The 14,859-nt window shown below is 41.3% G+C and overlaps 1 protein-coding gene across 3 annotated transcripts in view; it reads right to left on the bottom strand.

The window, feature by feature from the left end:
• The window catches only part of Smarcc1 (SWI/SNF related, matrix associated, actin dependent regulator of chromatin, subfamily c, member 1), a 106,245-nt gene that overhangs the window by 20,204 nt on the left and 71,182 nt on the right, over positions 1 to 14,859 (bottom strand). For all 3 annotated transcript variants that reach the window (XM_006243771.5, XM_006243772.5, NM_001413573.1), the window contains 4 exon segments: positions 13,387 to 13,442; positions 11,244 to 11,358; positions 9,604 to 9,758; positions 2,253 to 2,387 (listed from right to left, as the gene is read on the bottom strand). In XM_006243771.5, the coding sequence (XP_006243833.1) occupies positions 2,253 to 2,387; positions 9,604 to 9,758; positions 11,244 to 11,358; positions 13,387 to 13,442 (461 nt within the window).

Raw genomic sequence — 14,859 nt, 5'->3', positions numbered from 1 at the left:
GAATGCCCTAGGCTCACGGCTGCTACAGGGCAGATTTTAAGGCTCATCCTGGCAGCATGGAAGAAGCACCCCCACAACTCCACTTTCTACCTCAGTCTGAAGACCACACGTAGACCACACAGGCCCTAGTACTTGATAACGGTGCCAAGGTACAAGACTTCTCAAGTGATTCTGGGAAAACTAGATACCCAGACATAGAAGAATCAATCGTTAACCTCTCTTTTTTTCATTGTTAAAAAATAAAAAATGAAGTGGTAAGCTTAAGTTAAGACTAGAGACTCAGCTGAGCATGGTGCTTCGGGTCGAATCCTAGCACTTGAGAGGCAGACAGATCAGAGTTCAAGGCCAGCCTGGTCTATATAGTAAGTTCCAGATGGGTACACACACACACCACACACACACACACACACACACACACACACACACACACACACTCACACATCTTATCTTAAAACCCTACCACCAAAAGGCTAGAAACTCACAAATTGTAAAAATAAAGTAAGACACAACACGGCCAAGTGTGGCAGCTCATAAATCTAAGCCCAGCATTTAGAAGCTGAGACAGATGAAGTACCATGAGCTTGGGCTCAGCAGTCATTACTGAATGAGCCTCCCTACCTTAAAAAAAAGAAAAGAAAGATGGTGGGGCAATATTGCTGACAAACCCCTTTAATCTCAGCACTCAGGAGGCAGAGGGAGGCATACCTCTGAGTTCAAGGTAACCTGGTCTAGAGTCTTCCAGAACAACCAAGGATACACAGAGAAGAAACCCTGTTTCAACAAACAAACATAAAACAGCACAAAAAAATAAGTAAAATAAAAAAGAGCAAGGCAAACAAATTATTGGTAAAAAGGAAGCTAGGGTAGCCACTGTAGAAATCAGTATGTAGTTCCCTAAAACACAAAAAATACAAAAGGATTCAGGTACAACATCCAAATCTACACCACACAGATAACCTGCAGTCGTAGTTTTCACACCATTCCTAACAGCCACAGCATACAATCAGCCTAGATGTCCATCAATGGGTGAACGGTTCGAAGAAAATGTGTTGTATACAAACAGTGCAGTTTCACACGGCTATAAAAATGTTTACTCATTCCCAGTAAAGCAGGATAGGCTTAAATAAAGACAATACTGTAAGCTTATCTTATATGTATAAGATTGGGGGGTTGGGGATTTAGCTCAGTGGTAGAGCACTTGCCTAGCAAGCACAAAGCCCTGGGTTCGGTCCCCAGCTCCAAAAAAAAAAAAAAAAAAAAAAGATTTAATGTACACAGTCCTGTGAGGCAGGGAGGAAAGTAGTGGGCAGGGATTTGGAGGCCTAAAAGGAAGCAAACTGATCTGCTAGTTCCAGTGTCAAATTCATATTTGGCAGGAAAAATAGGACAGAAGTCTATACAATTATGAGACTTTGGGTTAAAACAAGATAATGGCCAATTTCTCCCTAAGTTATTAACAGCAGATAAATACATGCTTTACATCTCGTTCTCGGGCCCAGGAGAGGCTCCTGTCTTGCCTGAGCAACACTAACAGCATTGACGATCAGTACCACTCTTGGACTCTTTAACACGGCCAGTCAAAATAATGAGGACGTTTATGTTTCCAGTTTTGCTAAAGATTTTTTAGAATATAAGTTAGAATACAGCACAGGGACTGACAGAACTGGCAAGGTCACAAGATTTCATATGGAGCTGCTGAACTGTAGTTTGGCTATGAAGGCGCTCATGTACATTCACACAGAAGCAAAGAACTTAAGTAGCTGAGGCAAATGCTGCTTGAAGCTCAACCTAGGCCTAATTCCAGCCACCAGTCAACCCACAGAAGAGGGAAGGAGTGGCAGAGATAAAAGTCAAAGGCCACGTGTGAGGACGACACTGTAGAAAAATGGGTCTGTATATTAAAGACAGGAAAATCAAGAAGAGAAAATCCTGACCCAGACAGTGGATTTATAAGGTTTTACTTCACTGACAAACACATAGGCAGTCAGTGTAAGAATCAACTTTTATAAAAGGGAAAGTTTAATAAGAAGTAGTATGTTTACAGCTAAGACATACAAAAGAATTAAATATTATAAAGTAGACAAAAAGAAAAAACCTTACTTATAATCACTAGTTTATCAAGTACAGGAAATGAGAAAAAAAAATCTAAAGACCAATGGAACAGGTCACTCTTATACTATGTAACTTCTGTCTCTGAATGGCACATTAGCTTTCATTTTCAAAACATACCCATGCGAATTCCCCTTACTCACAGCCTCTTTCTCTCTGTCCATAATAGTCTCCAGCTCTTCAAAATGTCGAAGTTTGATCTCTAGCTTCTTCATCTGTGTCTCAACCAGGAGAGCCACCAGGGATTTGATCTTTCTTTCTTCGACAGCAGCCAGGTGCTAAGGGCAAAGATCACTCCAATTATTCAAGAAAATGCTAAAGTTGAGATTGAGAGGAATAAGCTTTAAGCCTCTATGCTGATTCTTCCAAAGATTTATTTTAGTTAAAAGTAATAATAGTTCTTAGTTCCATCACAGAAAATTTCTGGATTTTATATACATAAAAAAACAAAGAATTAAAAAAGGAAAATTCTCCCAATGGGGTAGGTGGCAAAAATACCCTGATGCTTTTTAAAGATGCCACCAGAGTGGCTTGGTGGGTAAAGGCACTTGTTTTTTTCCCCTGAAATAATGAAATCAACCTACAGAACCACAAGATGGAGAGAATCTAATCTCACAAATTGCTTCATGTTTTCCACACCATGGAACCAATCATATAAAATCTTTATTTTCAATTATGCAATATTTAAGACCCCAGAGAACATCTGCTTTAGAAGAAAAACAAGCAACTTCATATTCATATTTAATTATGAAAGTAAAAATATTTAATAGATTTACTGCTAATTAAATAAATGAAACCAATTATATTAAAAAAAGAAAAAGTCTTAAGGCAACTGTGTTGCAGAAAGCTGAGGAGGAATGAGGACTAAAGGAAGCTGACTGACCTCCTAGTTCTGCGGTGTCAGATTCTTATTTCACAGGTGAAACAGGGCAGAAATCTAGACAACTCTGAGTTAAAACAAGATAATAATGGCCAATTTGTGTCTAAGTTATAAACAGCAGATAAATACATGCTTGACATCTTGCTTTATGGCCCAGGAGAGGCTTTTAACTTGCTTGTCCAGGCTCCAGTCTTAAGTTACTGTCAAGAATTAGAGGCATTCCTCTCAGGGCACACTCTTCCAGTAAGCTCCAACCAAGGCTGTCTGTCTAAAAGTGACTCTGCGACATGTTCTAGCTGCACAAGCTGTCCTGAAACTTACCACATAGACCAGGCTGCCCCAAAACTCACAGAAATTCACCTACTTCTGATTCCCAAGTGCTGAAATGAAAAGTGTGCATCACTATGCCTACCTATGTACCTACATATCCATCTGCATCCCTGAACTGAGAGACCCTGGATGAGCTAAAAAGAGCAAAAAGATATTTTCCTCCCATCTGTTCTTACCATCCTTTCCTTTCAATGAATTGTCCAAAGATAAGCATTTTTTTCTTTAGCATCAAACACCCTAATGCAAAACTTTCCTATGTTAAGCAAATCATGTGGGGCAAGAAAAGTACTTCACCCTAAGCTTGAAGAGAGTATCCAGAGTTACACAGACCCACACAGAAGCAGAAAGGAAGTCACTGTGGAAGATGGCTGGATGCCTCGAGTGCAGTGCCCTGAGCACCACATGGGTTGGAGGATGCTTCCTGACAATTAAGCAGTACAGAGAATAAAGTGCCACATCACCATCCTGGGCCAGACCCTGACTCCCTGCAACGATCAGGCCACAACAAATCCCAGAGCTTACTTTGCCATCTTGTTACCATGACGAGCTACATTTGTAACATGTAGGGAAGGCTCTCCAACCTCTTTATTTCCTATAGAACCTAAGACTTAACCATGCATTTAAGGTAGACTTCTGGAAGCAAAGTGGAGCTGTCATAGCTTTAATTACTATTCCTTAAAGGTTACCTTATTAGATTCTCAAGACAGGGTTTCTCTCTGTAGCCTTGACACTTGTGGAAATCACTCTGTAGACCAGGCTACCCCTGAATTCCGAGTCACCTGTTTCAGCCTCCTGAATGCTGGGATTAAAGGTGTGTACCATACACCCATCTGATGATTTTTTCATTAAAAACTGTGTGTGCAAATGTCTGCTTCTGAGCCTGTACACAGTGTACAGTGGCTCTAGTACAGATGGAGGGGCCACATCTTCTACATCTGGAGGTACAGGCAATGGTTGCCACCCAAAATGGGTACTGGAAACTAAACTTGGGTCCTTTACAAGAGCAGTAAGTGTTGTTAACCACCAAACAATGTCTGGTCTCATCATTCTTTTACAGATAGTAACACTCCAGTGTCGGGTTCAGGCGGAGACTCTCAGGAGCAAGGAAACCCAGGTAGAAGCCGACGCTAATTCTTGCAGCAGTGCACGCAGATCTTGCAGGGTTCACACCGGTGACCCAAGTGCACTTTAAACACCTCCCGCTGGTTATCATTCTGAACACTGTGTAATGTAGAGTCCCATTTAAATACATACCTTTCATTTTACTATTGCGTGGGTATCTGTGACTGTAGGTGCCAGAGTACAACAACAGATTATGGAGGTCACATTTAGGAAGTTCTCTTTTGTGTTATCCTGCCACCAGAAACCCTTCCTAGGAGAGGACGGGTATCACTAACTTCTAGTCCTATTTTTATGTGAATCTTACTGAAAATTATAGGTTTTGGTGTAAAATATTCTGTCTTCTTAAGATTTAGGTAGGAATTGTAGGCAACCCCATATATTACTAAACAGAAAATGTTAAAACAGCGGCTCACCCAGACGCAAGCTAAAAGTGTGTGTGTGGGGGGGAAGCTAAAATAAAAAATATCAGTATCTTTGGAAATTTAAGAATGAAAATCAGGGGGCTGGAGAGATGGCTCAGCGGTTAAGAGCACTGACTGCTCTTCCAAAGGTCCTGAGTTCAAATCCCAGCAACCACATGGTGGCTCACAACCATCTGTGATGGAATCTGATGCCCTCTTCTGGTGTGTCTGAAGAGAGTTACAGTGTATTTGTATATAATAAATAAATCTTAAAAAAAAAAAAAAAGAATGAAAATCAGAAAATCTCAGTACTCTACATAACAAGAAACAAGTTATAAAGGAAAACAAAACTCCACTTAAAATGATTTTGTGGTTCTTTGTACAGGGAGGAAGCTTGTCTACTGGGTGAACAAGTATTCACGCTTGTTTAGCTCATTTTTGGGCAGTCATGCTGGTGAAATTAGGTTTTAACTGATGAACAGGTTACATTTAGGAATATATATGCTTTATACACACATGCCCATAATAAGAATAAAGAACAAAAGAGGTTCGACATCTTAAAAAAACAAAACAGATTTTTGAAGAGTTACCACAGGAATTCAAAACTGTGAGTTATAATAAAATTCAAATTAGACACATGAACAGTAGCTAATCAATGCAGGGTATTGAACACACATTTCTGAAGTCAAGACTTGAAAAAGCTTTCCTTCCTGTACACACTACTGAAAATGAAGGACACGCTCTAGAGGCTGTAGGGAAAACCTTATTATTCAGGCTACACATTCATGACAAATCTAGAAACAGTGTGACCAAGGGTCTCCATGGAGGGATCAGAAGAAGCTCCCAGCTATCAAGAATAAAACCAGAAGTGACTAAACTGGGGTTGTGCCCAAGAAGAGACAGGAATGCAGAAAAACCCACAAAACATGATGAAGGAAAAGGATGTTGACTTAAGTTTGAGGTGGGGTTTCCGATGTGTAGATGTAATTCCCAATTACTTCCCGATGATTCATACAAGAAAGTGACTAGTTACAGACAAAGGGTCCGCTAGACCAACCTGTGCTCCGCCACTGTGCACAGCAGTGTTACACAGAGCTAGGATGACATCCAAAACGCAAGCCTATTCACTTTAAGTGTATTTCAAACAACCCCTGTGACATAAGCAGAAGCAACGATGTATGACTGAGGGGTGAGGAAATGTCTCTCTGTTGACAGTTTCCATGAACACAAATCCATGTTTGCCATTTCAGTCTGTGCAGACATGGAATAAAGTTAGGGAGAAATCTGAAGTAGATAATGATTTTAAAAATGTGAGACAATTAATTATAAAATGAATATACTACTCCTAAAGACAATATATCCTGGGTCTGAGGTTTCTAGTTTATCTCAAAAGAAATTATCAGGTTCCCTTGTTTCTAAGTCTCAATACCCAGACGGACAGAACCCTAGAGCACCTAGTCGAGTGACCACTGCAGGTCAATCCCATCAGCAGATAAAAGGCAAACTGGATGTGTTCCTGAAGGGTTGGTCCCACATGACAACAAGGGCGTTGGAAAGCCATAGGCAACCCGTCTGTGTAAGAGCGAGATGCAGAGACTCTAATTACCTCTGCGTGTGACGGTGACAACCACTGAATAACAACGCTGTTCATAGACACAGCAGAACACAGTAAGAGTAAGATGAACGTGGACTGCTTGGCAAAGCTTTGCTAATTATAGTAATTTAAGTGAATTCTTTGCCCCCTGATTACTATGCAGCACAAGAATGACTATGTGCTGTGAGTTCCATCAGACCCAGATATAAGGCACTGAATTCACATATGAAAGCTAGACAGCAGAAACTTTGCAGCACTGTCCCAGATTTAAAGGGAAACTAGCTTTAATATTGAACACGGGAAGGCAGGAGTGGTGGTGCATGCCTTTAATAAAGGACCAGGGAAATAGGAGCAGGTGGAACCGGGTGGAAGGCCAGCCTGGAGTGTGACTGTGAATTGTAAAATAAAGAAAGGAAAAAAAAAAAGAAAAGAAAAGAAAAAAGAAAAACCAAGCAGCAATCTGCATGTCTTTAATCTGCATGTTTATGAGAAGTGAACTTTAAAAACTTATTGCTAATAAGAGATTATTTTTATATGAAGGAAAATGGCAAAAAAGGGAAATGGCTTGCCGTGTGATGAAGTGTGTCTGATGGCCCAGTCTTGATATCCAGGGCCATATGAATACAGGAGAGAACTAAGTCTGTAAAGACAACTTCCCAAAGCCGGCATCTGACTCTCATGCGCATTATAAACATAAGGGGGGCTGGGGATTTAGCTCAGTGGTAGAGCGCTTACCTAGGAAGCGCAAGGCCCTGGGTTTGGTCCCCAGCTCCGTAAAAAAGAACCAAAAAAACAAAAAAAAAAACAAAAAAAAACCCAAAAAAAACAAAAAAACCATAAGGGACCCGTGGAAGCTCCTGGGGGGCAGTGACCATGTATTCCTGGAGCGGGTGCTGTGCACATGGGTGCGACCATTCATGAACACGTCAGAGCTGAAAGCTTGTCTGTCCTACTTCTTTCACTGTAAACACCAACAAGAGACGGCTCGGTGGTTAAGAGCACTGGCTGCTCTTGCAGAGGACCCAAGTTTGAATGCAAGCACCGCATAGAAGGTCACTGCCTTCCAGTTCCTGGGACCAGATATCTGCCCTAGAGTCAGCAAGTCCCAGGCACAAACACGATACAGATGCACATGCAGTCAAAATACTCACACCCATGAAAAACATATGACACTGATACACATGCAGGCAAAACACCCACACCCATGAAAAAAACCAAACCAAACCCAACTGCTCAGAGAGAACGCTCAGCAGTTAAGATTGTGTCTGCTCTTCCATAGGGCCTAATTCAATTTCCAGCACCCACAGCAGCGGCCTGAAAACTGCCTATTTATCTCCCACTGTAGGAGATTCAATGCCTCTGGCCTCTATGGGGTATGAGACACTTATGAGGCAGACACACAGATAAACATAACTGAAAATGAAAACAAAGGTCAACAAAAACAAACACAAAGAGCACGTCAGTAACAGGTAGGTGATGGGACAGCAGAGGTAGGGACGGGCCAGGAGAGGAGAGTCTCACAGACAGTGCTTGTTCCCGAGCACAAGAGTGAAGGGCACTACAGACGGGTACCAGAAAAGTCAGGGAAGACAAGGATCAAGGACCAAAGATCAGCGAAGGTAACAAACAGGTGTGAAGACCAAGGAAGGAGGAGCTCTTGTAACCTCTCATCTATTGCTGACGAGACAGCCCTCAGTGATTGTATGTGCAAGAGAGAATTCACACATCTGAGCACGGTGGAGCACACATTAGCCCAGCATTCAGAAGCAAGATGATGTTCTAATAATACAACAGGAAGGCATGAAAAGAGAAAACTTTACAGTGAAGGGACAAAATCACAAAAAAAGGAAACAACAAACCTCACCGATATTAGTACCTTTACATAAGACCATGTATCAAAACCCACAAGAATGCTAGGCATGGTAGTGCATGGCTTTAATCCCATAATTGGGAAGTACAAGTCGGTTGTGATAAATGGTAACAGAAAAAGCATATAGATTAAAAAGTATCTTTGAGTACAGCATGATTGTGCATGCCTTTAGTCCCAGGAGAAGCAGATGGAGCTCTGTGAGTTCAAGGCCAGCCTGGTCTATAAGAGAGTCCATGACAGCCAGGGCTCCATTACAAAGAAAAACGCTGTCTCCAAAAAAATAAAATCAAAAAAGGCATCTTTGAAAAATACGTGCAAGAATAAATCTGCAGGATGTACAGGTATTACAGTAAAAAGCAGGCATATGCCCGGGCTAACTGAGTACTGCTGTGGCATGTAAGGATGTGTCTGGGAAGACCCTCCAGGATTTATATCCACCTGGGTCAGAGGAGCACAAACTCCAAACAATGGTTCTGTGTTTTGAATTGGTTTACCTGGAAATTTGCTATGAATCACACCTTACACCTTTAACAGATAAAGTATTCACACTGGCACAGTGGTTTGAAGGCCACGAAAGAACACCTGTGTCCATTGGTGAGGAAATGCCAAGATATATGGTTAAGAATGCTCCAGAACTACAGTTCTTGAAATCTGGTAAATTACAATGGAAGGAAACCGCTCAGGAAGAATGGATGCAAAATTTTTAAAATTTCATATATTCATCTTTAGAATGTTTTAAAATGCTAAATTAACACGAAGCGTGGGAAAATAACATTTTCCTGTCTTTTTAAATATGCAGCGCAGCCGATACTCTGTTATAAATAGAAAAAACCACCCCCAGGAAAGCTGGCAAATTCAAGAAGAAAAAGCTATTTTAGGTTCTCTCTTTTCAGTCTGTAATACAGGATGAAGTATTTATACAAAAAGCATTTTGTCTTTAAAATCATAAATATTTCAATCTGGTAAAAAATTATTGGAACAATGGTTCTGCAGACAGTTTCCACAGACAAATTAAAAATGAATGAGACCCTTACGGGGAATTCAAACTATGTCTTCCACTGGTGGACTTCACAAAGCTAAAGCCAACAAGGAATGAAAACCCATCATCACCCAGAGCACCGGATCTACTCTCAACACCTTGTTCTGCCCGGGGCTTTGTTAACCTAGAAATGCCATTCAAGCAAACAGTCATCCTGCTGGGAGGCAGGCTCTTTATACTAAATGTTCCCAATTAACTACAAACAATATGACCATTCATGGCTTAACAGAGCACGGGAAGGGGGCTGGTGGGGCAAACCTTGGCTTTGGTAGCAGCTGAGGCCAGAGCAGCTGCTGCGGCTGTGGCAACATTTCCTTCAGAAATCTCGTGCTCCACTTTCTTCTTCCCGGTATCGCTTTCTCTTTCTTTACATGTATCAGTGAGCTCTTTGTTCTCTTCATTCTCCTTTTCTTCTAAAAAATTATTTTTAAAAAAGCTTTATTAAAGGTGTAACTGCCTCAGTGACCCATCTTAACCACTTCTCCCACATGATAAACTAGGGCTGATGTTATAAAGATTTCAACACCTTTTTCCCCCTTTTTAACCTTTTAAAGAGTTTCACTGAATCACACCCCCCTACATTTAGGCATACATCCATGGGGATATTTTGGAAGTGGCACACTTTGTCTTTGTGTCATGTTCTCAGGACAGTTCCTTTGGATATAAATGGTAAGCTTGGGGAAACAAGCCTAAGACTTATATTTGTTCAATAAGCAGCAGAATGATCTGAGGACAACTCCCAAGTCTGAAAAAATCAGAGAAATAGTATACCACAAGTGTGAGACAGATATGATGCGATGTTACTGCAACAGACAAAATAAAGTGGCATAATTCAGACAGAGTGACACCCCTCCAAAAGAATGAGGCGATAATAAATACTAACTGGGAGACAGACACAAACACAGATCAAAGGGCAGGCAAGGGAATCTAAATGTCAATATGAACAGTTTGCTTAATGTCTATTGAAAACAAAGAGAAAAAGCAGCTACCAGAATAAGCACTAACTTTCAACTAAACCCGAGAGAGAGGCATGATGGTATCAAACCTTTTTATCTGAGCACTTTGGAGGGCTGAAAAGGTGGCTTCTCTAGAGGCTCAGACTAAAGGACATCAAGTACAAAGATTACAGACTCAATTTAAGGCTAGCTTGGTCAACTTAGTAATATCCAGCCTCAAAATTTCAAAATAGAACAAGAAACAAATCACCAAGCAGGACCATGAACTTGTGGTACAGTGTGCGAAATACTATAGGCTCAATTATCTCCGCCTCCACCCTAAATCCAAAGTAAAAAAAAAAAGTCAACATAGTGGCAAAAGCCTGAAATCCTTTTACTTGGGAAGAAGTGGCAGGAAGATCAGGAGTTCAAAACCAGCATCAGCTACAAAGCAAGTTTCAGGTCAGCTTGGGTTAATCAAGCCATTGTCTCAGAACAACAGACCTGATCCTGTCAAAAGTGGTCAAGAGGACTCGTTGGCAGCTCTTCTCAGGGCTCCTCTCAGCTCCCCCACGTCAGTCATAACTGTGGACACCTCTAGTAACACTCTGGGTGCAACACTCACTTCTGGCCTCAAAGGGCAATGCACACAGGAGGTAAACAGACATGCACAATGTGTACATAAACACACACACAGGAAAACACACACACACACACACACACACACACACACACACACACAGAGGAAAACACCCACGCAGATAATAAAGTAAACTCATAGTGGTCAATCAAATATATAAACCAATAATCCCACAAACACTACTAACAATAAAAAAATTGTTCTTAAATATAATAAATTGTTTTTAAAGGAGGAGAAGGTCTTTCTGTCCCAAGGACCAGAACTTCCCCACAGCCTTTGAGTCACAGGAACAATGTGGCATAAGAAGCCCTGGCCCAGGTCACCTGGCTTGACGTCCTCACTGGTGTCACTATCTCGTTCCTTCTCGCTGTTTTTCTCATTCTCTCCATCTTGTATTTTATCCCCTTCATCCGATTCATTTTCCCCTTTGTTTTCTGCCTGAAAGTCATACAAACAAGAGAGCGCAGATAAGTGAGCAGCCAGTCAGGACTGAAACCATCTGAAGCTAACACCAGGTTTCATGGTTGAGGATGAGAGCAGCAGACTAGATTTGGAAGGGCCTGGGAAGGCAGACCCAGGGAAAAGACTAATCCTGGGATGTGTATTTGTAACCAATTAGAAACGTGGGTCTCCAATTGAGATGATACAACTCAAGGATATAGTACCTGGTGCTTCTGCAACCTCTGATACTAAGACTGGTTTGCAATACCCAAGGAGTATCAGAGCAACTAAACGATATTATTTATTGATTAAAAACAAAGACCAAAGAAACATACACACACAGATACACAGACATAAACACATGATTTTGCCCCCAATTTTTATGTATATGACATACATGTATGTGCATTTGTGATTGTGGGAACGTATGCACAGAGGCCAGTGGTTGACATTGGTAATCGATGCCAATCACTCTTCTACCTTATTCAATGAAGCAGGGTTTCTTTTTGTTTTTTCGGAGCTGGGGACCGAACCCAGGGCCTTGTGCTTGCTAGGCAAGCGCTCTACCACTGAGCTAAATCCCCAACCCGAAGCAGGGTTTCTTAAAAGTTATCTTGCTTGGGGATCCAGTCTCTGCTTTCTGAGGTTAAAATTAGAGGCAGGCTATCATGGGCACGTGGGTTCTGGTAATCCAAGAGATAAGTGTGATCGCTCCAGCTCTCAATTAGTTGTTTAAAAGGGCTGAAAGCACTTGACTTTGACTGGCAGAAGAAACCCTGATGAAATGACCCTGTCGAGCCACTTACTGATAGCTTCAGTAACACAGAAGAGTGATTTGCTTTGGTGTCTGAAAACCAACAACAGTTCAACATTTGAGTATTGTGAAATCTGTGACCTTGGACAAACTACAGAACAGTCTGTAAAAATCTCATCTAATCACCGCATCACTGACTTGATGAGCTATTCCAAGAATTAAACTGGAGAGGCTGGAGAGAAGGCTCAACAATTCAGAAGACCCAGGAGGAATTCCTGGTATCCACTTAGCAGCTCACAGCCACCTGTAATCCTGTAGGAGGAAACCAGATGCCCTCTTCTAACTTCCCCAGGCACCAGGCATGCAAGTGGCAGAGATGTACAAGCAAGTAAAACAAACACATCACTAAGAATAAACAAACAAAATAAACAAAAGCAGGGTGCAGGGATTCAGCACTGAGAAGACACATGGCGGTGAGGAAGCTGTGAGGTGAGGCACACTGATCTACAATAATGACTTCCAGTCAGCCAGAGCTTCACAGCGAGACTGTGCCTCAACACAAACACAAGAATCCACAACAAAAGAATTCAATGAAATCACAAATGGAAAACTACTGTGTGATATCTGGAACACTGCAGAGTCATAACAATTGTATTAAGTGGAGTTTCTCCTTTTCTATATAACTTCGTACACATGATCAAGACCTTGAATCCCCACTCATGTATACTTACACGTTGATTCCATGCCCTCTCATTCAGTCTTTACAGTTCTTTTTTTGGTTCTTTTTTTTCGGAGCTGGGGACCGAACCCAGGGCCTAGCAAGCGCTCTACCACTGAGCCAAATCCCCAACCCCCTTTACAGTTCTTTTTGCTCTTTAAAATCTACCTCCAATGTCAGCTTATCGTCAACTGTTACTAAGTGTTCCTCTGGTGGTACTAAGTCTCCTAGGAAATCATCTGGTACGAAATTCTCCTCTGAACAAATATAAAACCTAAGTCCTACAAATCAATATTCACAAAACCAATTTCTGTATAAATATTCCCAATTGTGCCTAAACAGGGCAGAGAGAGAGTAGGGCAAGCTGTGGAGGGAGCTAGAGAAGAGTCTGTGGAAGCAGTGTCCATCACACTCTGCTCAACTGTAGCTTAAGTAGAAAATCCACTGCTAGTCCCCTGAAGGTGACTTGACATATCACAAAACCTGAAAACCAGCACAGGAGAAGGGACTGCATTCCTTTTGGTGAAGAGAGAGATATCTGAGGAGCCTTTACCTTTTCAGGCTGCTGACCATCAGGATCTGTTTCCATCTTCTCTTCTTCAGACCCTTCTACAAGTGAAAGAATAAAAGTAATATGGAAATAGGTAAAATCAGTGTTATTACAGACCATCTAAAATATACCAATGTATATATTTGGAACAATTAATCAGTAACCTGGTCCCAAAAGAAGTCGGACATACAACTATGCCAAGCAACCAGAGCTTCCAGGGACTAAGCCACTACCTAAAGACTATACATGGACTGACCCTGGACTCTGACCCCATAGGTAGCAATGAATATCCTAGTAAGAGCACCAGTGGAAGGGGAAGCCCTGGGTCCTGCTAAGACTGAACCCCCTGTGAACGTGATTGTTGAGGGGAGGGCGGCAATGAGGGGAGGATGGGGAGGGGAACACCCATAAAGAAGGGGAAGTGGAGGGATTAGGGAGATGTTTGCCCGGAAACCGGGAAAGGGAATAACACTCGAAATGTAAATAAGAAATACTCAAGTTAATTTAAAAAAAAAAAAAAGAAGTCGGACATAAATAGCACATACTTTGTGAGCAAGTAAAAAGGGTGTAAGAGCAATACTGTCAAAATAAATGCTGTCAAAAGCAGGGCAGTGGTTAAGTAAGGAAGGGATAGGTAGACGAGATACCAGGGTCAATAGATAGAGCAGCAATGATGTCACTATTTGTCTTGATCTAGCACTCTTGATAGTAATGGATTTTAGTTGAGAAAATGTACTATGCTTACATGGATTTTCTGTATATAATAATTGGAATTGTTAAAGAGTAAATGTAACTCATTTTGACTAACAGCGATTTAATGTGCACATAATCAATCAGGCACTGTAGGAACATTGCTTAGTCCTGCATTGGCTGAAACCATAAGAGGACCTAATTCTGGTGAGTGAGAGCAAAAGTCACCTCGTCTGCCACAGTACACAAAGGTGTGACCTGCCTCAGTCAGTGAAATACAAATTACTAAGGAACCATGAAAAAGAGAACACATAGTCAAATTAGCAGTATCAGGGAGACAAAATATCTAACTGTGTATATGTGGTCCCAATTTGAGAGATGAAAAACGTTAGAAGGCGGTTATAACGTTGCTCTAGAACACCCAGGAATTACCTAGTAACAGGAATGAGCTAAAAAAAAAAATCTTTATTTTACATAACATGCTGTCTTAAAAATAAGGATTTTGCTGTGAGAATTGGGGAAGAATATGATCTGAAGTCAGTCTCTGGGATGGGGCATAGTGGAAGAGAGGCAGATAATGTTATAGAAAATGAACATTGCTTAAAACAAAAAAAGAGGAAGACACTTGGTTTTTGTTTTTTAGGACACAGTTTCCCAGTGTAGTCCTGGCTATATTGGAGTTCGATCTATAGATCAGGCTGGCCTTGAACTCAGATCTGCCTGGCTCTATGAACCAGCTCAGGCAAAAACTCTTAAAGACTACACTCTACAGAGTAAAATTTTACA

Source organism: Rattus norvegicus, chromosome 8 (assembly GCF_036323735.1).
Source record: "Rattus norvegicus strain BN/NHsdMcwi chromosome 8, GRCr8, whole genome shotgun sequence".
Taxonomy (NCBI): domain Eukaryota; kingdom Metazoa; phylum Chordata; class Mammalia; order Rodentia; family Muridae; genus Rattus; species Rattus norvegicus.
The sequence above is the reverse complement of the archived record's forward strand: the minus strand, read 5'-3'. Positions and strand labels throughout refer to the sequence as shown.